The sequence below is a fragment of the Gorilla gorilla genome, chromosome 15, assembly GCF_029281585.2.
Source record: "Gorilla gorilla gorilla isolate KB3781 chromosome 15, NHGRI_mGorGor1-v2.1_pri, whole genome shotgun sequence".
Taxonomy (NCBI): domain Eukaryota; kingdom Metazoa; phylum Chordata; class Mammalia; order Primates; family Hominidae; genus Gorilla; species Gorilla gorilla.
The window spans coordinates 84,529,579-84,556,254 of NC_073239.2; the positions used below are offsets into that span (position 1 = coordinate 84,529,579).

The 26,676-nt window shown below is 41.6% G+C and overlaps 2 protein-coding genes and 1 long non-coding RNA gene across 4 annotated transcripts in view; 1 reads left to right on the plus strand and 2 right to left on the minus strand.

Moving 5' to 3' along the window:
* ARG2 (arginase 2) overlaps positions 1-16,614 on the plus strand; it is a 33,984-nt gene extending 17,370 nt beyond the window's left edge. Inside the window, exons 3-8 of the mRNA XM_004055332.5 lie at positions 7,571-7,748; positions 11,043-11,202; positions 12,045-12,139; positions 12,322-12,426; positions 13,432-13,568; positions 16,139-16,614. Coding sequence (XP_004055380.2) covers positions 7,571-7,748; positions 11,043-11,202; positions 12,045-12,139; positions 12,322-12,426; positions 13,432-13,568; positions 16,139-16,344 — 881 coding nt within the window. The 3' untranslated portion in view covers positions 16,345-16,614. The remainder of the gene's footprint in view (positions 1-7,570; positions 7,749-11,042; positions 11,203-12,044; positions 12,140-12,321; positions 12,427-13,431; positions 13,569-16,138) is intronic.
* On the minus strand, positions 692-7,632 carry LOC129526790 (uncharacterized). The gene is made up of 2 exons (XR_008671536.2): positions 3,987-7,632; positions 692-1,234 (listed from the first exon to the last, which is right to left on the minus strand). It is a non-coding gene; the product is annotated as an uncharacterized lncRNA (long non-coding RNA).
* The window catches only part of VTI1B (vesicle transport through interaction with t-SNAREs 1B), a 29,384-nt gene continuing 15,012 nt past the window's right edge, over positions 12,305-26,676 (minus strand). For both annotated transcript variants that reach the window (XM_019009394.4, XM_055362171.2), the window contains 4 exons: positions 25,109-25,300; positions 21,795-21,968; positions 18,861-18,922; positions 12,305-16,902 (listed from right to left, as the gene is read on the minus strand). In XM_019009394.4, the coding sequence (XP_018864939.1) occupies positions 16,806-16,902; positions 18,861-18,922; positions 21,795-21,968; positions 25,109-25,300 (525 nt within the window). In that variant the 3' untranslated portion in view covers positions 12,305-16,805. The remainder of the gene's footprint in view (positions 16,903-18,860; positions 18,923-21,794; positions 21,969-25,108; positions 25,301-26,676) is intronic.

Here is a 26,676-nt window from a genome sequence, read left to right on the forward strand (position 1 = left end):
TTTTTTTTTTTTAAACTCAAGGATCACATTCATGCAGAGGCATCTATTAACACCATGTTTGTATCATTTGCTCTTGAGGTTAACGCTAGTGTATGTTAGACGGATATGTTCCGAAGTGACTGGCCTGGATCCCCACAGTCACTTTCCTTGAGTCCCCAGTGCCACTATCTCTGCCCCTGTCTTTCTCAGTCATGGTTCTCACTGCCTCTGAGAAAACCTACCTGTCGCGGAGGCAACATGAGAGCAGAGTGGGGAGGAAGGAGATGTTACAAGGGCTGGTTGGAGCTGTCTCCTCTGGAACTCTGAAGAAATGAACTGGGACAGATATCTCAAGACACATGGTTCTTTGGCTGGGCGCACGGTGGCTCACACCTGTAATCCAGCACTTTGGGAGGCTGAAGAGGGTGGATTGCCTGAGGCCAGGGGTTTGAGACCAGCCTCAGTAAAATGGCGAAACCTTGTCTCTACAAAAAAATATAAATTAGCCAGGTATGGTGGCGCATGCCTGTAGTCCCAGCTACTCTGCAGGCTGATATGTGAGAATTGCTTGAGCCTGAGAGGTTGAGGCTGCAGTGAGCCATGTTTGTGCCACTGCACTCCAGCCTGAGTGACAGAGTAAGACCATCTCAAAAAAAAGAGACAAGGTTCTTAAGCTTGTACAGTCTTTGGGAGTTAAATGCACCAAATAAAATTCAGATCTCTGCATTTTTTTGGTAATAACCAATGAGTTTACCTAAATAACAGTCTCTTCAAAGGTTATTACCCAAATTACATTTTATGGATAAGAGAAATTCTACTTACTTCAAATGGCCTGAATTAACCCTGGCATCCCCCATTCCCCACCCTCCAGTTTAGACTTCTAGTAACATTGCAACTTTATTTTTAATAAGCTAGTATTTCAAGTACAAGCTTGTTCTAAGAATTAGCAGTCACATCCCTTTAAAATTCCAGGAATTCGGCCGGGCACGGCGGCTCACACCTGTATTCCTAGCACTTTGGGAGGCCGAGGTGGGTGGATCACCTGAGGTCAGGAGTTCCAGACCAGTCTGGCCAACATGGTGAAACCTGTCTCTACTGAAAATGCAAAAATTAGCCGGGCGTGGTGGCAGGCACCTGTAACACCAGCTACTCGGGAAGCTGAGGCAGGAGAATTGCTTGATCCGGTGGGTGGAGGTTGCAGTGAGCCAAGATCACGCCACTTCACTCCAGCGTGGGTGAAAGAGCAAAACTTCATCTAAAAAAAAAATTTTTTTTAATTTTAAATTAATTTCCAAGAATTCCTTTTGCATGGGGCTAAATCTGCCATGTAAAAATTTGAGTCTGTAACTTTAAAAGCCATTAGTACCCTCTCAGCACCAAGTGAGGATGCAGTCTTTGTTTTTCTCCTGAGTTCACTGACTTGTTATTCCTGACAAGTCACAAACATTTCTATCCTATTCATATTTAGAAACAATTTGGAAAAACTGCACACTAAGAGGCCCCTAGCTTTTCTCCATGTCTGTTATTCTGCCAATGGGTTGCCTGTGGCTCAGCAGACCCTCCTGTGTGTCAGCCCACTTTGAAACCCATCTCTCTTGACTTGCTATGAGCCCTGGTAGCAACAGGGGTCACAGCAGTAGGGAGAATGGGATAGTCTTATGCTGTCAAAAAAAAAACAAAAACCCAAAAAAACAAAAAAACAAAACCTTACTCATCATGTAATCATATATGAGCTCTAACCAAAGGGTAATTCAGTTGCTGTTAAACAGTTGGAGCTATTCAGCCTTGCTGAAATTCTTCCTCTGCAATGTGTGGATAGTGATACCAGCAGAGGATGTGAGAATGAGCACGTATCTGTAGAGCGTGTAGCACAGTGTGGTGTGTAGAGGCAGACAATTATTATCCATTTCCTGTCTCTGGCTTCTTTCAGGGATTTACTCACTAGCCCTGAAATAGAAGTGCTGTTCACAGATATTGCTAAGGTCAGGTAAGGCTGTTTTGATTTCTTCCTTACCGCCTGGTTGCATCATTCTGTTGATGCACTTGTGTTCTTGTTCCACTCTGATAGAGCCTGGAGAGGTTTATCAAGGCCAAAGGTAACATCTGGGCCTGAAAGATCAGAGTAGTACTCGGTGTATTTTATTACCAGCACTCAGGAGAGAAGCAACAAGGCTGTGCCAGTGTATAAACAGCAAGTGAAAAATGAGACCCTTTCACATTGTTCCAAATCTATTTGACATGAGAACTTCCTTGAAATTTCAGGCTCCTCTTGTCCTACAATGTCCTCTTAGAAGAAAGAGCAGCAATGAAACACTAGGTCTCACCTGACCTGGACTTACAGATGAATTGACCTGATGCACAGTTAGAGAAAGGGAAAGTTCCCACAGGCATAACAGCCAGACACATATTCCTTACACATTACAATGTTTGCATTTTTCATCATTACCCTAAGCTTCTTGAAAAATCAGTGAGACCATTTCTTATGACCTATGAACCAGAAGAACTTGCCACAGCACTCTGATAAAGAAATAGCTTTAAGGCTGGGCATGGTGGCTCACACCTGTAATCCTAGCACTTTGGGAGGCTGAAGTGGGAGGATCACTTGAGGTCAGGAGTTCGAGACCAGCCTGACCAACATGGTGAAACCTCGTCTCTTCTAAAACTACAAAAATTAGCTGGGCATGGTGGTGCATGCCTGTAATCCCAGCTACTTGGGGAGGCTGAGGCAGCAGAACCCCTTGAACCAGGGAGGTAGAGGTTGCAGTGAGCCGAGATCATGCCATTGCACTCCAGCCTGAGCGACAGAGCAAGACTCTGTCTCAAAAAAAAAAAAAAAAAAAAAAAAAAGAATAGCTTTAATATTACTCAGTTCATCCTGCTGTTACAAAAAGTTAACTTCCCATCAGCCTCCTCACTCCTCTTAAAAAAAAACTGTAGCAGATGGGTTACAATTCATGTTTTCTACAACATACTAGAACCAGGGTTCAGATAATCCTAGAACTAGGGTTCTGTTCTACCAGTCCTTTGGGTATTGGTAGTACCCAATATATTGGCACAGTGGGCATTAGAGGAGAAAGCTCTTAAGAGGTGACATCAGGCTGGCATCATGTATTTGTTGATTCAGTTCTGTAATTAACTAGAATAGTTTAACATAAATTTGTAATCCTAGAGCAACTTCCATATTTTGTTCTTAAAGGTTATGGCAGTAGAATAAAAAAGTACTCACGGTAGCATAGATTGCTAGCTGTCCACCAAAATCCATTTGCATTCTGTTCTGGACATAAGCTAGACCTGCATTTGCTGGCCGGTGCCAAAAGTGAGCAGGAGTAATGTGCCACTTTCAGGCCAGAGTCTTGAAAAGAGGAGGTGTGCTTTCTCAATGCTTTCTTCCTTTCCTGCTGCCTTGAACCTGGGGAGACCTAGACTTAGCCACACAGATGGCAAAGTCCTAGGCATGGGAGCCACAAGCCAGGTCTCTGAATTACTGCATAAAGGAAAGCCTCCTGCTGACCTGGAATACCTACCCTGGATGCTAAACAAACAAGAAATAAACTTGTTTGAGCCATATTTTGGGCTCAAACATATTTTGCTATGACAGTTAATTTACTCTAATAACCTTACTTAAAATAATATTATGTATTATGCCTATAACTAGGCCAGGCATGGTGGCTCACACCTGTAATCCTAGCACTTTAGAAGGCCATGATGGGAGCATTACTTGAGCCCAGGAGTTGGAGACCAGCCTGGAAAACACAGTGAGACCCTGTCTCTACAAATAATCCAAAAAAAAAAGAAAAAAAAAATGATTAAAGTCTGAAAGGATACAGTAGTAAAACCCGGGCAGTAGGTTTGGGACCTCTGATATACACGTTATCCAGTTTTACAGAGAATTTCAAAACAAAACAGTGCAAGTACAAACTATTTGTCATAGGAGTTCTTCTTTGACGCCCCTGATCCTCAGTGAACTTCCCCTGACTCCTTTAGGACTCATTGTCCCAAGTCCTTACCTGGCACTGAAACTGTGCAAATTATAGAGTTGAGTTCGTTCTTCCTGAATATTCTAGGGGGAAAAAAGAAAAAACAGAGTTGGGAGCAGGAAGGTAGGCCACTCAGGCAGGGCCTCTCAAGGTATAAATCCCTTTAGAGGAGGCTGGCCCTTAGCTTTGTGGATGCAGAAACACAAGGTTGCTGAGTGCATAGCTCATCAGGCTTTCAGACCCACAGACTCATGCTAACCATGCTGGATCAACCAAAATGCCCATGCATAATTATGTTAAGCAGTAGTCCTTCCAGTGTCCACTGTCTAGAAGCTTTTGCCCATATTAAGGCATGTGGGAAACCAACTGAATAGCCAGAAGGCTGTTTGGTGAGATGGCATCGGAGTAAATGGAGTTGGACAATGTGGACAGAATCCACTACCCAGGTTGGGAATTAATCTGATGAACCCCCGACAGAAGTTAGTACCCTTCTAGCACCTGTAATGAGAGCAGAGTGGTGGCCTGAATTAGCGACTGAAATCCTTCTATGAAATTCAATCTCTCTTCCTGGGAACGTTACTGTAAGATTGCCAAATTCTCTTTAGGTTCCTTTTTAGGCTTTGTGCAGCTTTTTTCTAATACAAGTGAGTACTGTTTTCTGTCACGTTTATCTGAGTCTACATCCTGGTTTGCATGATTGGACTTGGGTAGTCCCAAAGTTCTGTGACTTATCCACTGGATTGAGCACTTTAATTCCCCTGTATTTCTTCTTGGTCCTATGAGGATTGAATGAAAGTGCTTGGCAAATAGTTCTGAAACGTTAGTTAATATTATTTAACTCCAGTTTGGGGCCTTTTATATGACTATTCCTTAAAGTGCAATTACCAAAATATAAATTTATAAAGATTATAAATCTTTTATAATTGTACACCTAATATTATAAAACACCAGGCATAACCTGGTGTCTTACATCTAGTAAGAACCTAATGGTTGATGTGATTTAAGGAGAGTGCTGAGATAAACATGGAGGTGAAAGTAGAAACATCCAGGAATTGTCCATTCAAGATATGTACAGCACGCTGGGTGCAGTGGCTCACGCCTGTAATCCCAGCACTTTGGGAGGCCGAGGCAGGTGGATCACTTGAGGTCAGGAGTTCGAGACCAGCCTAGCCAACATGGCGAAACCCTGTCTCTACTAAAAATACAAAAACAAATTCACCAGACGTGGTGGCGCACACCTGCAATCCCAGTTACTTGGGAGGCTGAGGCAGGAGAATTGCTTGAATCCAGGAAGTGGAGGTTGCAGTGAGCCGAGATTGTGCCACTGCACTCCAGCCTGCATGATAGCACAAGACCCTGTCTCAAAAAAAAAAAAAAAGTCTGTGCAGTCCAGGATTGTGTTGTCAACAGACAGAGGAAAGACTTGATATTGACTTGAAGGTTAATTAAAGCTTTCATTCTCTTAAGTCTAAAGTATCCTCTCCATATTTTGAGATTTGGTGAAGTCCATAATGACTTTACTCATACCTTTTTGTCTTTTTTTAAAAAAATAAAAGATTTTTATAGATGTTTTATTTGGTTCACATTTTTATCTTGGTTCACAATGTCTTTGGCCTGTTGTCATATTTTTCTCCTCCTACCCCTGCTCTGCTACCTTTTTATCTGGTTGTCTGGATCTTCTCCAGGTTGGGGCCTTTTATATGACTATTTCTTAAAGTGTAATGACCAAAAGATAAATACAGAATTCTTGCTGTAGGTGTATCTCACCTTTAAGAATAGGTCTGGGTGACACAAGTGCTGGGGAGGAAAAAAAGAATAGGATAAAGTTTTCTGTCTTGTTTCCAATATCTCTTGCGGTGGCAATTCCTTGGTTGGCCTCATGGGTTTTTGTTATGGTCACTGCTCCTCAAATTTTTATATTTCTTCAGAATTTTGGCTTTGGATTGAGTTTGGGTTCAAGAGGTAGAGCTCAAAATTATAATTTAAATTCATGATGAGTCCATGCTGCTCTTAATCCGAACCTTTAACACAGATCTCTGCAAATATTAAGATGCCATGTCTTATCTTGTTACTGCCCCTTTCCCACCAATACCAGGACCCTAAGAATATAATCTATGTCAATGTTCTTTTCTCTGATAGTTCAGATCCCTTTTTGATAGAGTCAGATTATTTAGTCCTCATCCTAAATGTAGCATCCAACTTAGGTGGGAAAATATTCAAAGCTGTGAATATAGCACTAGTTCTTAAAGTGTTGGACTCATGAGGAATTCCTTAGGAGACAAACTGCATAGTAAAGGATAGAGGTTGAGCGTCCCTAATCCAGAAATCCAAAATCGGAAATGTTCCAAAATCTGAAACTTTTTGAGCACCAATATGACATTACAAGTTACCCTGAACACACTGTAATAATGGTATGTCATATTTTCTGCTGTTAAGTACTTATGTGTGAAAAAGTAAGAAAATAACTGCCTATCAGTAGCATACAAATTCAGAGTCAGGAAGATGGTGATGCCCAACAATCATATTGTCCACATGGGTGGCTGTGATAGTGACACCTTTGTTTTCTGATGGTTTAATGCACACAAACTTTGTTTCATGCACAAGATGATTTAAAATATTATATAAAATTACCTTCAGGCTATGTGTATAAAGTGTGTATGAAACACAAGTTTTGTGTTTAGACTTGAGTTCCATCCCTAAGATATCTCAATATATATATAATGCAAATATTCCAAAATCTGAAAAAATAAAAATAAAAAATCTAAAACACTTCTGGTCCCAAGCCTTTGGATAATGGATACTCAACCTGTACAAACTTTGGAGCCAGATGGCCTAGACTTGGATCCTGATTCTGGCACTTAACAGCTGTGTAACTTGGGCAGTTACTTCTCTTTGCTTCAGTTTCCTCATCCACTGAATAGGCACATTTTAGTTGCCTCACAGAACTGTTCTGAGTCTTAAATAAGAATTTATGTTAAGCAGCTAGAACAATGCCTGGGATCTTGTAAATAATCAATAAATATTAGATATTTCTTTTAGGATGTTTCAGATTGGCTATTTATAAAAGTTTATAATATGTGAATTTCTTGGCCAGGCAGGTGGCTCATGCCCATAATCCCAGCACTTTGGGAGGATGAGGTGGGAGGATCAGTTGAGGTCAGAAGTTTGAGACCAGCTGGGGCAACATAGCAAGACCCCATTTCTACAAAAAGAAAGTTTAAAAAAATGAGACTCTCTTTGTGTATTTTTTGCTAAATTAATAGTACTTAATTTCCTTTAAAATTGTTGGTTCTTAATTTTCTTTAAAATTGTTGGTTCTTTTTGATATTTTATTTCTACTCTATCACTCCGGGATATCTGAGGTCTAATTGTTAACCATTTTTTTATTGTTGGGTTAAGTCAATCGATATCTCTTAGTTTCAGTTTCCAACATCTGCAAAACTGTTCATAATAGGATCGAGATAATCTTCCCACAATCATTTGACATTTTAAATTTTACTGTGACAAAATGATTATGATGTGTACTTTGTCACGTATTATCATTGTGGCCCAGGCTAGTTAAGAGTTGGAGATAGCACAGAAAATTCATCTTGTCATCCCTCATTTGCTTCCAGGCTGCCACCTAAAAGACTTTGGAGATTTGAGTTTTACTCCAGTCCCCAAAGATGATCTCTACAACAACCTGATAGTGAATCCACGCTCAGTGGGTCTTGCCAACCAGGAACTGGCTGAGGTGGTTAGCAGAGCTGTGTCGGATGGCTACAGCTGTGTCACACTGGGAGGAGACCACAGGTAAGCTGGGAGCCAGGCGTGGTGAGGGGATGGATTACATGGTGCTTGGGGCTCATCACTTAGCTTCTTTATCTGTTTCTTCATCTGGAGAAAAATACCCTACAGAATTTTTAGGGTAGATATTAAAATGAACAGCAAGCATTTAAATGTCTAAGATCCTGAGCTGCTCAAGGGGCACTGTGGTTTTCTTTGTATAACACATTGTACAGTAAGAACATGTACATTCAGACACAGCAAGTTCAGAGGTATACTAGGCAAGGTTCCTAGGCACTGTGTTAACATGCTTGTCTCCTGGAAAGCTTTCTTGAGACTTATCTTATGACTTATCTTATCACTTTGGAGAATTAGAAAGATCCATCGATAGGCTGAATTTGCAAGTTTTTGTTAGCATTTCTGCTAATTGACCTGTTAGAAATCCCCTTTGGCATGTTACTACATTTTTTTTTTTTTTTTTTTTGAGATAGGGTCTGGCTCTGTTGCCCAGGCTGCAGTACAGTGGCATGATCTCAGCTCACGGCAACCTCCGCCTCCTAGGCTCAAGCCATCTTCCTACCTCAGCCTCCCAAGTAGCTGGGACTACAGGTGCACGCCACCATGGCTGGCTCATTTTTGTATTTCTTGTAGAGACGGGGTTTGGCCATGTTGCCCAGACTGGTCTCGAACTCCTGAGCTCAAGCGATCCTTCTGCCAAGGCCTCCCAAAGTGCTGGGATTACAGGCATGAGCCACTGTGCCCAGCTGTGGATACATTTTCTGCCTCCACAATATGGACCCTAGTGACTCATGCAATCAGTCCTTTGATCCTGTCTCCTCCTGAATCAGCATGTACTTTATTGAGCACTGTTCTGATATTTTCTCAGCAGTGCTAGAGATTGCAGGAAATTTGTGATATATTAAGGCCTAGATGAAATAAATATACATGGAATAAACAAAAATATTGAATTCTACAGAATTTCAAAGGAGGAAGAGATCAGTCTGGACTAAAATAGATTTCACAAGGGAATGTGATTTGAAATAAGCAATGAAGGTCTTCAGTAGGAAGAAGGCACTGAAGTACTAGGAGTATTGAGCACTCCATACATATTCTCAGTTAATTCTGCTAACAATGCTAGGTGGTAGATATGGTTTTATCATTTACTGCTGGAAGCATGTAGGGACAGATATATAAGAACTTATCCAAGGTGGGCACAGTGGTGCATGCCTGCAGGCCCAGCTACTCAGGAGGCCGAGGTGGGAGGACTGCTTGAGCCCAGGAGTTTGAGGCCAATCTGGGCAACACAGTGAGATCAGGTCTCTTAAAAATAAATAAATAAGGAAGAAAATATAACTTATCCAAGGACTAGAACCAGGAAATAGAGCTGGGATTCAAATCCAGTGTGACTCTTCTGGTGATTATTTTCCCTGAGGTGCTGAGAGAGCTTTTCAGATCACTGAACAGAAATGAAATCTTTGTTACATCTGGAGAAGCAGGTAGATTCCTCCTTGGGAGTAGAAAAAAAAAAAAAAAAAAAGACTCAGGTTGAAGAAAATGGTCACACCCAGGTTCCCTACTGAGATGACTAGGCCATTCAATTAAATCAACCAGAGGGCAAGTCTCCTGCCTCCTTTCTCAGTGTGGTCTCTGGAAATTTATTTAGTCTGTCTGCTGGTCTGAGTTCTGGTCAAGTCTCACTGTTTGGGGACCACTGATCAATGTGATTACCACAGATCTTGTTTTCTTTTCCTGTGGCTATCTATATTGCAGCCATGTTACTGCTTACCAGCTCAATGTTAAAGCTTAGGCAATCTGAAATTCTAGAGAGGAAGAGATAAGTGCATAACTTGAATAGCTGTTGAACATTTTCAAGAAGAGGCATTTTTAGGTCACTGCTCCTTTTATGTAGTATAACATATGTTACTACTTTAATCATCAAAGCAACTCTGATTTACACAGGCCAAGTATTATTATTATCCCTATCTCACAGAAAAGGAAACTGAAATCTAAAGAAATTAGATGCTTTGTCTTCAGTCACACAGCTCTTCCAGGACTAAAACTCTAGTATTCTGACTTAATCCACTGCCTTTTCACTAGACCATGCTATTCCTCAAAAGACCCAACCAGTGTGGGACATGGTGCCTAGAATAGCTGTCTCATGCTATATTGACCAACAAGGATGGTTGCAGTCCTAAGATGCTTAAGCTGCATTTCCCATCTATGTCAAATTCCTTGGTTACTGGGAAGCTTTCCAACATTTATTTCATCAGGTGTATTCTTAGAATTGAGACAGAACAGTTGGCTAATGTAAGCAGAGCCCAAGGACAAGGAAAGGCAAAAACAGAAAGACACTTTTAAGATTTTATATTTGAGGCTGGGCATGGTGGCTCACGCCTGTAATCCTAGCACTTTGGGAGGCTGAGCCAGGTGGATCACTTGAGGTCAAGTTCAAGACCAGCCTGGCCAACATGTTGAAACCCCGTCTCTACTAAAAATACAAAAAATTAGCCAGGCATAGTGGCATGTGCCTGTAATCCCAATTACTCGGGAGGCTGAGGCAGGAAAATAGCTTGAACCCAGGAGGCGGACGTTGTAGTGAGCTGAGATTGCGCCACTGCACTCCAGCCTGGGAAACAGAGCGAGACTCCGTCTCAAAAAAAAAAAAAAAAAAAAAAAAAATTGAATGCCATGCTAATATATATAAGGTAACATGCAATAAATCTTTTTACTCAGTGGTCTAAATTAGGTCTTTAATTGGTTTACCCTGTTAATGTCTCCAAGAGCTTTTCTTTCGGGTTTTGGTGAGTCGTTACCTATAGACCGTACCATTTACCTAGATTTCTTTTTTTTTTTTTCATTTTTGGAGACAGGGTGTCACTATTTTGCCCAGGCTGGTCTTGAACCCCTGGGCTCATGTGATCCTCTCATCTCAGCCCTCTGAGTAGCCAGGATTACAGGTGTACACCATCTTGTCTGGCTTAACTTGATTTCATTCATTGAACAAATATTTGAGGTTCTTTTCTGAGCAGGGCTAATGGATAAAATTACACGGATTTGGGGACAGCAGTGACATCTGTCACACTGCAGGGTAGCAAGTCACCAGCTTCCAATCTCTAGGGCTTTATATTTTTTCCTGTCTAAATCACTCAAGATTAATTTTTGGGAACTACAACTACAGGTCTTGCCTCACCCAAACCCAGCCTCCATCTAGGCCCTGGCTTTGCACTGTGGAGAGAGTATAAGTTGTTTTGGCTGAGGACATTTGTTATCGGTCATGTTTGCCAAGCAGAGGGCCTTCAAGATTATACTTGTTCTTTGCAGCCTGGCAATCGGTACCATTAGTGGCCATGCCCGACACTGCCCAGACCTTTGTGTTGTCTGGGTTGATGCCCATGCTGACATCAACACACCCCTTACCACTTCATCAGGAAATCTCCATGGACAGCCAGTTTCATTTCTCCTCAGAGAACTACAGGATAAGGTCAGTGGGCCAAAACGAAAAGAAAGGTGAATGGCTTGCAGGGTTTTGCTGGAGTTGGTCTAGTTCAGTTAAGATTTTGGTGAAGGGTAGGTTGAGTGGGGATTACCACTCCTTCATTTGTTCATCACTATTATGGACCAGGCAGTCTGCCAGATGCTAGGGGTATAAAGACTAGGACATAGTTCCTGTTCTTTGTAAGAAAGCAAGGAGGGGGTAGTAACAATAGTGACTGACATACCCACAGCCTGAGGACTTCTTGGTTAGAGGCTCCCAGGCCATACTCTCAGACACACTGATCTAGAAGACAAATAAAACCATGACCTCTGGGTAATATTTTCCTGAGCAGTTCAGAATATATGGGAGTCCATGTTAGGCACAGACTAGAATCTGTATATCCCTCCCCTCAGTGAGGGACCAAGTCAAACCAGGACACTACAAAGATTATTCATTGGGCAGAAGTCCTGTGTCGGCTGTTGGCAACTTGAGATGGCAACCAGGTTATGCTTCAAGAACCAATCTGTAAACAAGTCAGTAATGTGCAATGGGATAGAAAAGGGCTAATCAGCAGTATTCCTGCTACTAGGTAAGTTAATGAGAAACCAAGACAACCTTAGAGATTTTATTCGTCTTGAGAAAGCAATACTGTGTTCCTCAGCTGCCCTTCTGAAACATTTCCACCTTGTGTCACTTCTCCTTCTCAGATCAAGTGTGTCCTGTGTTGCTCTAAACTTACCCTGTGGGTGGCAGAAGAAAGCAGATTGCATACCCATGGACGCACATGATAATGATCTTGGTGAGAACAAGAATTCTTGATTAATCCTGTCCATTTCTCCCTTTCATAGGTACCACAACTCCCAGGATTTTCCTGGATCAAACCTTGTATCTCTTCTGCAAGTATTGTGTATATTGGTCTGAGAGACGTGGACCCTCCTGAACAGTAAGTTGATGCATCTGGCTGAAGTTTAGGGCCTGTCCTAGCCAATTATGTTCTATTTGAAAGGCTGATGCTTAACTTGGTCTGTTGCAGGTCACTACAACAAACCCACCCTCTCCCCCAAATACATATTTGTTAAAAATGCTCTTTAAACTAAGGACTCCTCCCTTTATATCTCATCACAGTTTTATTTTAAAGAACTATGATATCCAGTATTTTTCCATGAGAGATATTGATCGACTTGGTATCCAGAAGGTCATGGAACGAACATTTGATCTGCTGATTGGCAAGTAAGTAACTATAACTGATGTCAGGGCAAACCCCCAATGGGCAACACACTTTTAGCCTGTTTCTTGAGGACAGCAGCTTTACTTTTAAAATACAAAGCAAAAACATACACATAATTTTAAATAGTTCAGAAAGGCAAAATTTGAAACACAGGTCATATTCTTCCTCTGGGGTTTTTGGGAGGAGGTTTCCTCTAAATCATTGCCTAGATCTTCTGTCTCATGAATTTTTCTTTATCTCCATCTTTAATGCTTATCTTCTGAGATGACAAGCATTTATTGTTTCAACTGTCCCATTCTTCCCAGCCTCACGATTGTTTCATCTGAGTTTTATATTAAGCAAATCTTGGCAGTGCAGAAAGATGGCAGATGAATACTAATCAAATGGTAATTTTAAGAGCATTTTCCCAATACCAAGTCTTTACTTCTGGGTGATTAATGCCAGAATTGTTATCTGGTAGTATGTCATTTCATAAGCTGTTAAGAAACTTAGTTGTTAGCTTCAGCCTTTGGACACTGGGGCTATAATGAAGTTAGAAATGGAAGATGTTAAAACTGCAGACCTAAAATTAGAGTTCACTTCAGCTGCTGTTACGTTCAGAGAATAAGAGCAACCATAACTTACATCAAGCCAATTTAAATTAGACTAATTTAAATTGTCTAAATTGTTTCTAGATGAGAGCCCAATCTCATCTAGAAGTGAAGAAATCTCTCTATTGACAGTTATTAGTATAAGAGGTTCTAATACCCAGTGTAAGGCAGAAATATACATTGGAGTTAGTCTGTCTGAGGCATGCAGAACAAATGGCAGTATCATGAAGTGGTATGTAGGAAGTTAATATTGCCAATCTCAGTAACTTCCAAGAATAGGAAGCCTGGAAATGTATTAACAGCTTTATTAACAAAGTACTAGGACTAATAGCAACAAAATCAAGGAGTTGCAACCATAAGAAGGATGAATGTCCAAGGACAACCAGTTAAGTATTATTTTATCCTCTTCCTTTTTAGGAGACAAAGACCAATCCATTTGAGTTTCGATATTGATGCATTTGACCCTACACTGGCTCCAGCCACAGGAACTCCTGTTGTCGGGGGACTAACCTATCGAGAAGGCATGTATATTGCTGAGGAAATACACAACACAGGTATGTAGCAACCAGGTCTGCAGCCTGTTAACTACATAGGTAAATATGCTAGAGTCTCTTGCCTGCAAAGGATCTTTTCTGCTATTCCACATCATTGCAGTTTGTTTTTGCTTAAACTTTTGTAGCTAAAAATTATATGGCCATGCTAATAAAAAGGATATAGTCCTTTGGAGTCATGCTTGGACATGGCTCTTACCAAATTACACTAAGGTAATAATGAGTAAAAAATTGTATATTTAAACAATTAAATACAAGAATAAATTGTCAAACTGATGCAGTTCTTTGAGTTATCTAAAGGCAGATTAAGATAAGAAGGCAAGACCAAGGCTGTAATTTGCACTCTAAGAGACTGGTTCATTGGGAGTTGTGAATTTGGAGTTAAAGCTGATCTCTTGAAGAAATCTGCAAACTGGACAGTATCTTGGGTCCTTTATGTAGGGTAGGTCTTGTACTAGAGCCTGAAAGGATTTCTAATAAGGGGGATACAGTTAGATGAGAATGGCTGATGGAAAGAGTACTAAGATGAATTCTACGTTATCAAGACTGGCTACTTTTCCAAAACTCATACTTGTTTGCAAACAGTTTCCATTTCTGTCAGAAAGCTTCTGGTTTTAAAGCTACTTCAAATGACCTTTCATTCCAAAATTTAAAGAACTACCAAATCATACTGCTTCAGTAACCATCTGATGGAACTAGGGTACAGATAGAGACCCCAGATTGAAAGGTTCAGGGCTATAGAGAACCCTTGACTAGCTGGGATAGAAACCCACATTGAGAAATGGTCTCCTTAGCGCCACAGCCTGCCAGAACCTTAGGCAGTACAAAAAGGCAGGCAGTACTGGTCTAATTCTCAGATCTGCAATCTTAGATGTTGCCAGTGGTCCTTAGGTTATTGGCCAGAGAACTTGGGAGTTCAATTCTCTGCTTTGCTTCCTAAAAACACCACTTAGAGCAGGGGTTAATAACCTCTAGCACTTATATATGGCATGGCTTGTCTCTTTGTTCCTATGCTACAATATTTTACTCCAAAAGACACTCATAGGGCTAGGCACAGTGGTTCATACCTATAATCCCAGTACTCTGGGAGGCCAAGGCAAGAGGATTACTTAACCCCAGGGGTTCAAGACCAGCGTGGGCAACATAGTGTGACCCCGTTTCTACAAAAAATAATTAGCCAGGTGTCCCAACTACTTGGGAGGTTAAGGCTGCAGTGAGCCATGATTGTGCCACTGCACTGTTATAATGCTGTCAACTAGATACATAAAGCAGTTTGCTTAAATTAATTTATAGGGTGGCAATAGTCTGGAAACATAAGTCATGTATATATTTCTAATAGTGCAAACTTTGATTACCACTTCTGGGATATGCTAAAGGTGCAGTAATTAGTCAGTGGAAATCAGAGACAAATCAGGAACACAGGTCCATGTGCAGGAAATGATGGAAATGCTACAGTAATACACCTGTTGGTTGCAGTTTGGCACTGTACACTCAACTATGCATTGCTAATAAGGGAAGATGCTGAACGGACATGATGGCATTGAGCACATCATGTACTATAGTGTAATATCAATAAACCATTAGGTACATTTGCCTGTGTTTCCAGACTTTATGGCCACCCTAAATATTCTTAGATACTTGTATTCCTGAATACTAGCTTGTTCAGATCACCCTTCATCCAGAATAACCAACTAAAAAGTTAAATTCTACAGAGAAGTGAGGCATTTAGAGGGGTGAGCATGGTAGCAGGCCTGGATAGGTTCTTCTGGTTTAAGCTTCCCTTCCACTTGCTCCAGGCCAAAGGAACACTACCGAGAACTTTGACACAAGTTCTCAAACCTTAACAGAAGGTAACTGAAGTCCAGATAAAATAATTAACATATGGCTGAATTTTCTCTTGATCAAGTACAAGATACTGGGTCAGTCTGCTGGGAGACAAAAAGATGTGTTAGATGTGGAACCTGCCTCCAGAGCTCAGGCCTGCAGGGGTGAGAATGAAGTTTGCAGTAATAACTACATTTCAAGGCATATGGTGTGGTGCTCTAACAGATACAGATAACGCATTACAGTTCAAAAGTGGGAATGCAGTTTGGCTAGTGAAAGTGGGAGATTTCCTCTGCCTTCATACTTGATTCATTTCCAGGCAGGCATCTGGAAGGTTCCTAGTCATACTGGAGATGGCATACATTTTGCCAACAAGCAGGATGAAAACCTCCCCCACCCAACAAACGCCAAGGCTTTTCCTTTTCCAGAACGCCTGACAATTATGCCTGTTACATTAGTTGATCAGGGATGGTTTATTTCATTATCTTAAAAGGTTTCTTTTAATCTACTGTAGCATAAATTTCATTATCTTAAAAGGTTTCTTTTAATCTGCTGTAGCATAACAGTGTTTTAACTTAAATTCATGGCCAAGAGGATGAGGTGCAAGGGGCTTCCTAAAAATAGGTATTTTCTACTATAAAATGGACTCTTGTTTTTACTTTGGCTTGTTCTCCCTGTCGCAGTGGGATGACCCTCACTGAGAGTAGCAGCAAGGGAATCTGAGGTTTTGTCACACTTTGTTCTTCCAGGGTTGCTATCAGCACTGGATCTTGTTGAAGTCAATCCTCAATTGGCCACCTCAGAGGAAGAGGCGAAGACTACAGCTAACCTGGCAGTGGATGTGATTGCTTCAAGCTTTGGTCAGACAAGAGAAGGAGGGCATATTGTCTATGACCAACTTCCTACTCCCAGTTCACCAGATGAATCAGAAAATCAAGCACGTGTGAGAATTTAGGAGACACTGTGCACTGACATGTTTCACAACAGGCATTCCAGAATTATGAGGCATTGAGGGGATAGATGGATACTAAATGGTTGTCTGGGTCAATACTGCCTTAATGAGAACATTTACACATTCTCACAATTGTAAAGTTTCCCCTCTGTTTTGGTGACCAATACTACTGTAAATGTATTTGGTTTTTTGCAGTTCACAGGGTATTAATATGCTACAGTACTATGTAAATTTAAAGAAGTCATAAACAGCATTTATTACCTTGGTATATCATACTGGTCTTGTTGCTGTTCCTTCACATTTAAGTGGTTTTCCATCTTTCCTCCCTCCTCCCACAGTCTGGCTATACAGTGCATCCCTGAACTGTCAGCCCACAGCAGCAATATGCTTATTCTATCCACATCCCTAACATCATGCATTCACAAGGTCAAAGTTCTGGTCCACAAACCCTTCCCTATAGAAGTTCAATGGCTGCGAAAGAATTTGTAGTAAACCAGGCCTCCCAGGATGGCGAGCTCCAGTAAGATGATAATGGAAAGCAGCAGCTTGTTGGTTGTCACTCTACAAAGAGAAGCAAAGTGGGCAGTAGTCAGAAGTTTGGATAACCTTCCTTCTAAACATTTTGGGGTTAGACCTGGGACCACGGCTGGATACTCTGAGGCTGTATGTTTGATCACACAGTCACTTAGCAGGAAGTACTCATAAGGTTCTTTAGCTGTCACTTAGGGATAACACTGTCTACCTCACAGAAATGTTAAACTGAGACAATAAAAACCAAAGCATAAAAATGGATTCTGAAATGTTGTTCAAATAGTAGTTACTTCCTTTAAAAATAGCTTTTCTAGAAAGAAGGGTTAGCTGGAAAAAGTAATCAAATATACATCCAGCTCAGGATGGGTCCTGCCCTAGGATAAGTAACTAGAAGCCTGGGTAATACCTTTCAATCCCTTGTAAACTTCTTCCCTCTGCCCTATTTTTCCCTTTGCTCTCCTATCAACCCAAATGGATATGTTATAAAGGTAGTATAGGAGCTTAAAAATTTTACTATCTTGTTTACACAAAGAATCCAACCTCTGGTTCTCATGTTCACTCTAGGTTTCTCCCATTTCCACAAGGAATTTATCACTGTAGGAAAATCCCACCCCTCCTGCTGGTTCCATGAGTGGGTTGTAGTTCTGTTTCATGCTAGGCCACCTGTGCCCAAGGTCACGTACAATATCCTCTTACCCCCAACTTCAACCTCAGTGGCAATATTTCTGACCTGGATTTGTTGCTATTAGCACTCAAGGATTTTGTTTTTTATTTTTGGTAAAGACTACTTTATTGGTGGCAGTTAGTACAATTCAAATATTGATCTTCAAAGAAGGACTTAGTTATTTATTCTCTATGGACTAGGAGTCCATACAGAGCTGAATGAAACTGAATCAAGTCACTGCTGTGATGACTGAAGTCAATCCCGTTTCTTGGGAAATGAAACCACAGCCAGCTGATGCATGGCATATGCTATTTCACTAACTGAGAACCATGGTGGCTCTATACAGGAGGTCATCAGCTCTACCACCCTTTAGATGCACTGGAATTCCATTCTTCTCCTGAAACAGCTTGTGTTTTCTGGACCTTTATTTTCAAAATGCCTGCATGAAGCAATGCTCATGGTCCTCTGGGCAACCTGACAGTGCCAGCAGATTCTGCAGCATCTTGACTCAGTTACTGCCCATGAACCCTGACAACTCCACAGGGGTTTTATTTTTAAAAGTCTACTTCTTCCCTACAAGATAGAACTTCCAGAAAAGGAGCTGACTCCCATGAAGGGCAAACAGAGCCAAAAGCAAGTACTATGCAAGTGAAAACTACTTTCTAATCAAGATTTTACAAATATATTTCTTTTTTTTTTGAGACGGAGTCTCGCTTTGTCCCCCAGGCTAGAGTGCAGTGGTGCCATCTGCTCACTGCAACCTCCACCCCCCAGGTTCAAGCAATTCTCTGTCTCAGCCTCCTGAGTAGCTGGGATTACAGTGCCCGCCACTACGCCTGGCTAATTTTTTTGTATTTTTAGTAGAGACAGGTTTCACCATTTTAGCCAGACTGGTCTTGAACTCCTGACCTTGTGATCTGCCCGCTTCAGCCTTCCAAGGTGCTGGGATTACAGGCATGAGCCACCGCACGCGGCTGAGATTATATAAATATATTTCAAGGAATAGGAAGCTGTTATTCCCATGTGTTGCCTTCTCTAAAGAACATCAGCTGTGATAAAATGTCCTTTCAGTGGAGAAATTGTTCACTGCTCCAAGTCAAAGCAGTATATACTTTTAACAAATGATTTTATCCTGAGTTATTTAATTATCCAAGACCATATTCCTTAGCGTTTTTATTCTGGTCTGCTGGGTGGTACTGAGTATACAGGGACTATGCGTCAACTGCTGAGGTGCTTTATGAGGACCTTTGTAAGTCACTATTTTAAGCTTTTTGGTTGAAAGCCACTGAGTTAAGAGAAATTTCATGACTTTAATAAAACTTACTTTCTGGACATTGAACGGAGAATCTTCCGACTTTTGCTCAAGTTTTCACTTGTATTTACCAGCTGAGAAGAGAAAATAGTGATTATTTCCCTCTTTAAAAAGTATACTCTGAACAATTGAATATCCCTAGATTAACAGTAGGCATTAAGGGATATATGTTGAAAAATTCCAAGAAATCAAGCCAATTTAAATGATGGCCTTTGAGTGTAAGTAGAAGAACCTGGAAAGGACAAGATATTTTAGTACTCATCAAGTAGGCTGAAGAATCATCTTCCTAGGTTGCTGCTGGGGATGGATTCCTGAGACTGAGCCAATCTTCTACCGTGGCTACTCCAAAAGGGAAGGCTTCAAGTGTAGCCAGCAGACTGGCTAGCCAGTGACTAGAGCAACTTAAGATTTGAATTTCATCAGCCAAATTCCAGGACAGCCTCTTGAGTTGGCATTTGTTTTTGTAGGCTGGTCTGTTACTGCTTTTGGGATCTGGTTATCTTTTTTCTTTACCCTCTTAAGAGACAGTTACATCGAACTGTGAAAAGAATTAACCTCCATGGAACTTTCAACTGCTTGCTACTAATCTGGACAGCTGGAGGATATTTCACCTCCAGCAGATGGCTACTTGCCATCTGTTCCCATTCCCCAGTGGCCTTGGTAAGCTGACCTCTCAGCTCGTTCCTTGGCTTTTATTTATTTGAAACAGGGTCTCACTCCGTCACTCAGGTTGGAGTGCAGTGCTGCAATCGCAGCTCACTGCAGCCTCGACCTCCCAGGCTCAAGCAATAACCCCACATGTCCCCAAGTAGCTGGGATCACAGGTGCACGCCACCACACCCTGCTCCTTTTTTTGATTTTTAGTAGAGATGAGGTCTCGCTATGTTGCCCAGGCTGGTTTCAAACTCCTAGGCTCAAGCCATCCTCCCACCTCAGCCTCCCAAAGTGCTAAAATTACAGGTGTAAGCCCGGCCTCCTTGGCTTTTAAATTCAACCAATCTACCTGGTATGTTCAAAAACCAAAACCCACACAATCTGTAAGCAAGTTACATTCTCCATAGCTTGCCTTGAATGTAGTACTTTACTGTGAATTTTCACTGAAGAGGGCAGGGCATTACTCTGACTTAATGGAGAACTGTAGCTATCAAGAAAATCTACTCAAATCTTCACACTGAGCTAGTATTTTCCTGTCCAAATCTTGGCCACAGTATGTTTTTCAAATTGATTTGCCTTCTGCTATTAAGAATACAGCATTCCATTGGTAAATTGTACTAATTAAAAAATTCCACCCGGGCGCAGTGGCTCACGCCTGTAATTCCAGCACTTTGGGAGGCTGAGGTGGGCGGATCATGAGGTTAGGAGATCGAGACCATCCTTGCTAAAATGGTGAAACCCCATCTCTACTAAAAATACGAAAAATTAGCCGGGTGTGGTGGCAGACGCCTGTAGTCCCAGCTACTCGGGAGGCTGAGGCAGGAGAATGGCATGAACCTGGGAGGCGGAGCTTGCAGTGAGCCGAGATTGCGCCACTGCACTCCAGCCTGGGCGACAGAGCAAGACTCCATCTCAAAAAAAAAAAAAAAAAAAAAAAATTCCAGCTGGGCACAGTGGCTCATGCCTGTAATCCTAGCGCTTTGGGAGGCCAAGATGGAATGATTGCTTGAGCCCAGGAGTTCGAGAGCAACTTTGGCAACATAATGAGACCCCGTTTTTACAAAAAATTAAAACAATTAGCCAGGCACAGTAGCACATGCCTGTATCCCAGCTACACATGAGGATCACTTGAGCCCAGGAGTTTGAAGCTACAGTAAGTTATAATTGCACTGCTGCACTCCAGCCTGGGTGACAGAGCAAGACCCTGTCTCTAAAAAACTAAAAAATTCCTATGTAGGTTAACTCATTTATGGAAAGGAAAAAATAAATGAGTTATTTTTCTGAGGCTCTCAGAGTGACAGTAGACTAGAGATCCCTGATATAGTCATCATTTGGTTTAAATATTTGTTTTCTTTCCACAATGATCCAGCTTACCTTACTGGATAATCCTTAGACATTTTTTTCCCTATTACTTTTTTTTTTTTTTTACTAACAGTAAAGGGTTATAGTCCAGGATTGAAGCATAATTTATAAATCTATAAACTGTGGTACTATTTTATGAAATCTGGAAAACAGCCTTGGCTCTAAATGACAGGGTATAAGCAGATGATGTTTTCATAAGAATAGCAGAATACCCTATTAGATGCGTGAGAAATTAAAATCTCAGATTGGAAGCTTTGAATCCTTAAGTGCCTTTTGACATATTATTTCTCTTGCCAAAGAGAGAATGCAGCCACTTTATCCTTATTAATTCCTGTAATCTTGTAAGTGTAGAAATCAGGTCCTTCCATCTTTTTTTCCCTTCACTGAAGCAAAAATTTCCAGTGATGTCTAAATCTTAGGGGTAAAATTGCTTCTAAGGGACATCTCTCAGCCAAGCAAACTAAAAATTGAGCAAAGCGGCCGGGCACAGTGGCTCACGCCTATAATCCTAGCACTTTGGGAGGCCGGAGCAGGTGGATCACCTGAGGTTAGGAGTTCGAGACCAGCCTGGCCAACATGGCGAAACCCCATCTCTACTAAAAATACAAACATTAGCTAGGCATGGTGGCGCATGCCTGTAATCCCAGCTACTCAGGAGGCTGAGGCAAGAGAATCGCTTGAACCCAGGATGCGGCGGTTGCAGCAAGTGGAGATCACGCCACTGCACTCCAGCCTGGGTGACACAGTGAGACTCTATCTCAAAAAAAAAAAAAAAATTAATAAATAAAAATTGAGAAAAGCATAAGAACTTAAAAAAGACTATTCCCTGAATACAGAACTGCTGTAGCTTTTGGCCTTAGCATGGTTTCCAGGTGCAGTGGCCCCCTAATTGCCCCATACTTGCCCCTTTCCCTGTCTGCCCAGACTTACTCTACTCTTGGTACGTTCTAACTGGTCTCGTTGTTCCCCCAGCTCTTCTATGATTTCTGAGCCAATCTGGTCAGTCTCTGTGGCAATCCGATGAGAACGTTCAATACTTTGGGTGGCCCGGTTCAGGCTTTCAGTGCCTTGCAGAAGCACTGCCCTTTGAGACTGTAGCCGATTCTGAAAGAAGTATGGAAGAGAAATGTTAGACTTTTTCCATTATAAATTCATTGCCAGCATATTCCTCATCACCTTCCCCATATTAGAAGGGATATGGTGAACAATAATTTTCATTCCTTTTAAGACAGAACCAAAGAAGCTAATGATTCTTTTCAAGGTCACAGACTAAAGCAGGACCTGAAATCCAATCAATAGGATCACAATACCCCCACTCCACTGCCTTTTACACTTACGAGAGGCAAGGAAAGATGGATTAAAAATACTGGAGCACTTTCCCTGTCTTTGTGATGAATCTGAACTGGTCCATGTGCCTCCTGGACTATCAACTTCTGAAAGGTGGCAGCCCAGATGTGGGAGCTACCTGATAATGCATATAGCCTGTAACTTCGATAGTGCTATGAGCAAACCAACTAAACTCTGCAGCCCTAGAAAAAGGTTAATTCACTGAAGATTCCCACTAGACTGGTACTGAGGATTGACGGACCATGAATAAGCTATTCTGTTCTTCGTTTTAAGCCTCCAGCACCTGGTATTTCCAGGTGGTCTCCCATCCAAGTACTAACCTGGCCTGACTCACTTGGCTTCTGAGATCAGGCAGGTTCAGGGTGGTATTGCCTAGATGACTACATTCTTCTTTTTCAGCATCTAAAAAAATCATGTAGAAGTCTGAGACACTACCACATTCTGGAAACAACATATGTGGTTACCCTCTTGGTGAGCCCCAAAAAGAACTTCACCTAAGGTCAAACAAAAAACCTTGAGCCTGCCACATTGGGGGTGATTTGGTCTCAGGGAAATTAGTATCTGGGGCTTGAGCAAGCTTCCCCACCTGCCCTAATTTCTCAACTGCCCTAATTTTCTAAATCCCCACCCAAGTTTTACTCCACCTGTAATCCTAAATACAGACAGCAGGAAGAAAAAAGTAGCCTTGTCAGGCCAGAATTAACAACCACTGACAGAAAAGGAGGCAGCTCCAAGTTCTTAGCTGTTCAAAGCACGCGCGTGCAAACACACACACACACACACACACACACACACACAATCAAAAGGGACCCAGCTCACAGAGGCCTAGTACAGAGCAAGTGACCACTGGCAGTAGGACCATCAAGGAGCCAAAAGATTGGCTCCCAGAACAGAAGTAGCAACAAGCATTTTCTTTTTTTCTCTTTTTTTTTTTTGAGACAGAGTCTCGCTCTGTCGCCCGGGCTGGAGTGCAGTGGCAAGATCTCAGCTCCCTGCAGCCTCTGCCTCCCGGGCACAAGCAATTCTGCTGCCTCAGCCTCCCAAGTAACTGGGATTACAGGCACCTGCCACCACGCCCAGCTAATTTTTGTATTTTTAGTAGAGACAGGGTTTCACCATGTTGGCCAGGCTGGTCTCGAACTCCTGACCTCAGGTGATCACCAGCCTCAGCCTCCCAAAGTGCTGGGATTACAGGCGTAAGCCACTGTGCCCGGCGCTCTGTAGCATTTTCACTTAATAAATGGCATACAGACAAGTAGACGAAGAAACCACTGAATGAGGTTCAAATAAAACCAGTTAGGTTAGCACAAAGGAAGAAGGAAAAAGGTTTTCAAAATAAAAGATGCAGATTTTCAACTGAGTAGGCTAAAAAATGACCAAGAAAAGATCAGATCACATAAATGAACTTCAGACAGATTTGGAACAATAATTTTTCTGAAGGTATGGATACCTAAATTATGTTTTAATAATTTCTGAAACTCGCCAGGCGTGGTGGCTCATGCCTGTAATCCCAGCACTTTGGGAGGCCGAGACGGGTGGATCACGAGGTCAGGAGATCGAGACCATCCTGGCTAACACGGTGAAACCCCGTCTCTACTAAAAGTACAAAAAAAAATTAGCCGGGCGTGGTGGTGGGTGCCTGTAGTCCCAGCTACTTGGGAGGCTGAGGCAGGAGAATGGAGTGAACCCAGGAGGTGGAGCTTGCAGTGAGCGGAGATTGCGCCACTGCACTCCAGCCTGGGTGACAGAGCGAGACTCCGTCTCAAAAAATAATAATAATAATTTCTGAAACTCATAATTTTAAAGCAAAATTGTTTGGACTTCCTCCCCAACTTTGGCAACATGACTAAAGTCACTTTTACACTCCCACTTTAACCAGCTCCACCTGCCTGCCTTTTTCCAGTCTCCCTTTACAAGTGATCTTCTGTCAGCTTCTAATCTGTGATAATCCCTCGCACATCCATTTGAAAATTTTAAGTACTTCATTCTCAAGGGATCTAGTTTTGGCATCAGCAATGTCAAGCCAATATCATCCTGAATATCTCTTAAACTATAATCAGGATGCATCGTGAAACAGGATTTGTTTAAAATTGTAGTATGAGCCTTTCAGTCTGCACTGGTGGGCCCCTTTCCATTTCTCTGCCATGCTACTTGCCAGAGAATTTCTACTTTGTGTTGTGTTTGTGGAAGACAGACCAAATGCAGCACATTTAATCTTTCAGACGTTTTATTCCTTTAACGATCTAGCTGCTCTAGATGGTTTCAGAATACAGATGTTCAATTAGTCCAATTTTATAAATCAGAATCCTGAAAGCTAGACAGGGAGTCTTGCTCACTTTCTATTACCACAGAATAAAATGAAAAAATGCTCCTTCTCGAGAAGCGCCCTGCATTGGCTACTGTATCTCAGTTGCTGGGCCATCTTGACATTAAGGTAAAGGAAAGCTTGGATTGATTTTGTAACAATATTCTGATAAATTAGAAACCTAACTGAATTTTCCAGGCATACCTGAGAAAGTGATTCTAAAATTTATATGAGAGAATAAAAAAGATCAAGGAGAAAAGAAATTAGATCGATGAGTCAGAATCCAGATAATAAGAATAGGTAAAATTTACATTCTACTACATACAAAGCACTGTTTTTTTTTTTATTATAAGACTGTATTATATTAAGGATAAAAAGAAATCTAAATATGCATATAGTTCGAAAGGCCTGCATTAAATAGAGCAGATACCAAGGGGTAACAGGAACTGGATGCAGAAAAGAGGATAAGGGTGAAAAAAATGAAACAAGAGTCTAGTATACACTGATAACATGAAATACCCCAACAATATAGTTAATTTTTGTACCACAGGCCCTTAAAGGAAAAAAAAAAAAAAAAACAGCTAAAACTTACCATATGCTCATTCTCTACAGCATATATGCCATATTTCATGTCTCCTCGGCCTCCAGGTGTGGCTGTCAAAGGTGTGCTTCTCACCTCCCGATGGAGTTTAGCAAGGTCCTTCCGGTACTTTCGAAGCTTAGACATCATGGGGTTTCGGAAAGACAGGGGTGCATAACGTAGCTCCTCCTCCATCTCTGCCAGCTGGGAAGGCAGAAAGTAGTGAGCAGATAGCCTGGTTCTTCCCTCACTCATTTGGAAATATGCCTAGTTTGGACTAATCAAACTACTTATTTATTTGGACTACACCAAGTAAATAACCATATGCTCCATAAGGCAGGGACCATGTCTGGCATGTTCCCCTCATTCTGAATGCCTTGCATAGTGCCCAGCAAGCACAGAGCAGGCATTCAAAATATATGAACTGAATGAATGAATGGAAAAACAGAAGTACTTTATAGCTTACTAAACACTTTTACATACATTCTCCATTTAATCCTCACAACAAATCAATAAGGTAGGAAATGCTCCATTTCATACATAAGACTTAAAGAAACCTCTCAAGATCACACAAAAAGAAGGAGTCCGGGCCAGGCACAGTGGCTCAAACCTGTAATCTCGGCACTTTGGGAAGCCGAGGCAGGAGGATCATTTGAGCACAGCCTGGGCAACATAGCAAGACCTCATCTCTATATATATATAAAAAATTAAACAGAAAAGGAGTCAGGATTCAAAATCTTCAAATTCTCTCAGCTCTCTTCAATATACCAAGTTTTTAGCCTGGTATGATTGAACATTGCCATCAAGAAGTGCTTTGAAGTCTACTGTACTAAAAATGATAGGTGTCTGGCATCAGGGTTCTTCCCTTCTCCTGCTCCTCTTTCTGAAAATCAATTAAGTTTGTCTCCATGTCAGAGAGAACAGGGGCCTACCCAGAGCAGTCTGCTTTAGGGGAATCAGACTTCCATTTTTCTGGGGTAAGTAAAATGTAACACCTCGACACATCCACAAGAGGCCCTAAATTATTATCATCTGCCTGGAATGGGCAGCATAGGATTATTACTTTTGCTGAGTTTGGAGAAAACAAGTATCTGAGCATCAAACAAATCAGTAGCAGCTAGAAGATTTTAAAAATGCTACCAAGGTATTAACTGAAACAGGAGAATGGCTACAAACAGGTATCATGGATATGCTCAGCTGTACACAGGTATTAAGAAAAGCTCCCAGTACTCCCATTAGGAAGAAGATAGTTCCCACGGTCTAGTGGCCTGGTCTTTCTTAAAACAGATGCAAAACAGAGAAAAGGATGCAGATGTGCTTCCTTCTCAGAACTTCATTGGGATAAGTGGGAAATTGAAACACTGATCTTCAACAAGCAAGAAGGAAGTTTGCTGGCCAAAAGAGAATTTTTTCTCCATCTGCTCTGGGGTAGCAAATACAGGGCCAACTATTTCTGCGGAGTACTAGCAGCGACCAGAATTTTGGCCCCAATCTTAATGGGTTTGCTGAAGCTAGAGTATGATGAGATGGAGTCAAAGGACTCTTGCTTCTATAGGGCTGGAGCAAAAAAAAAAAAAAAA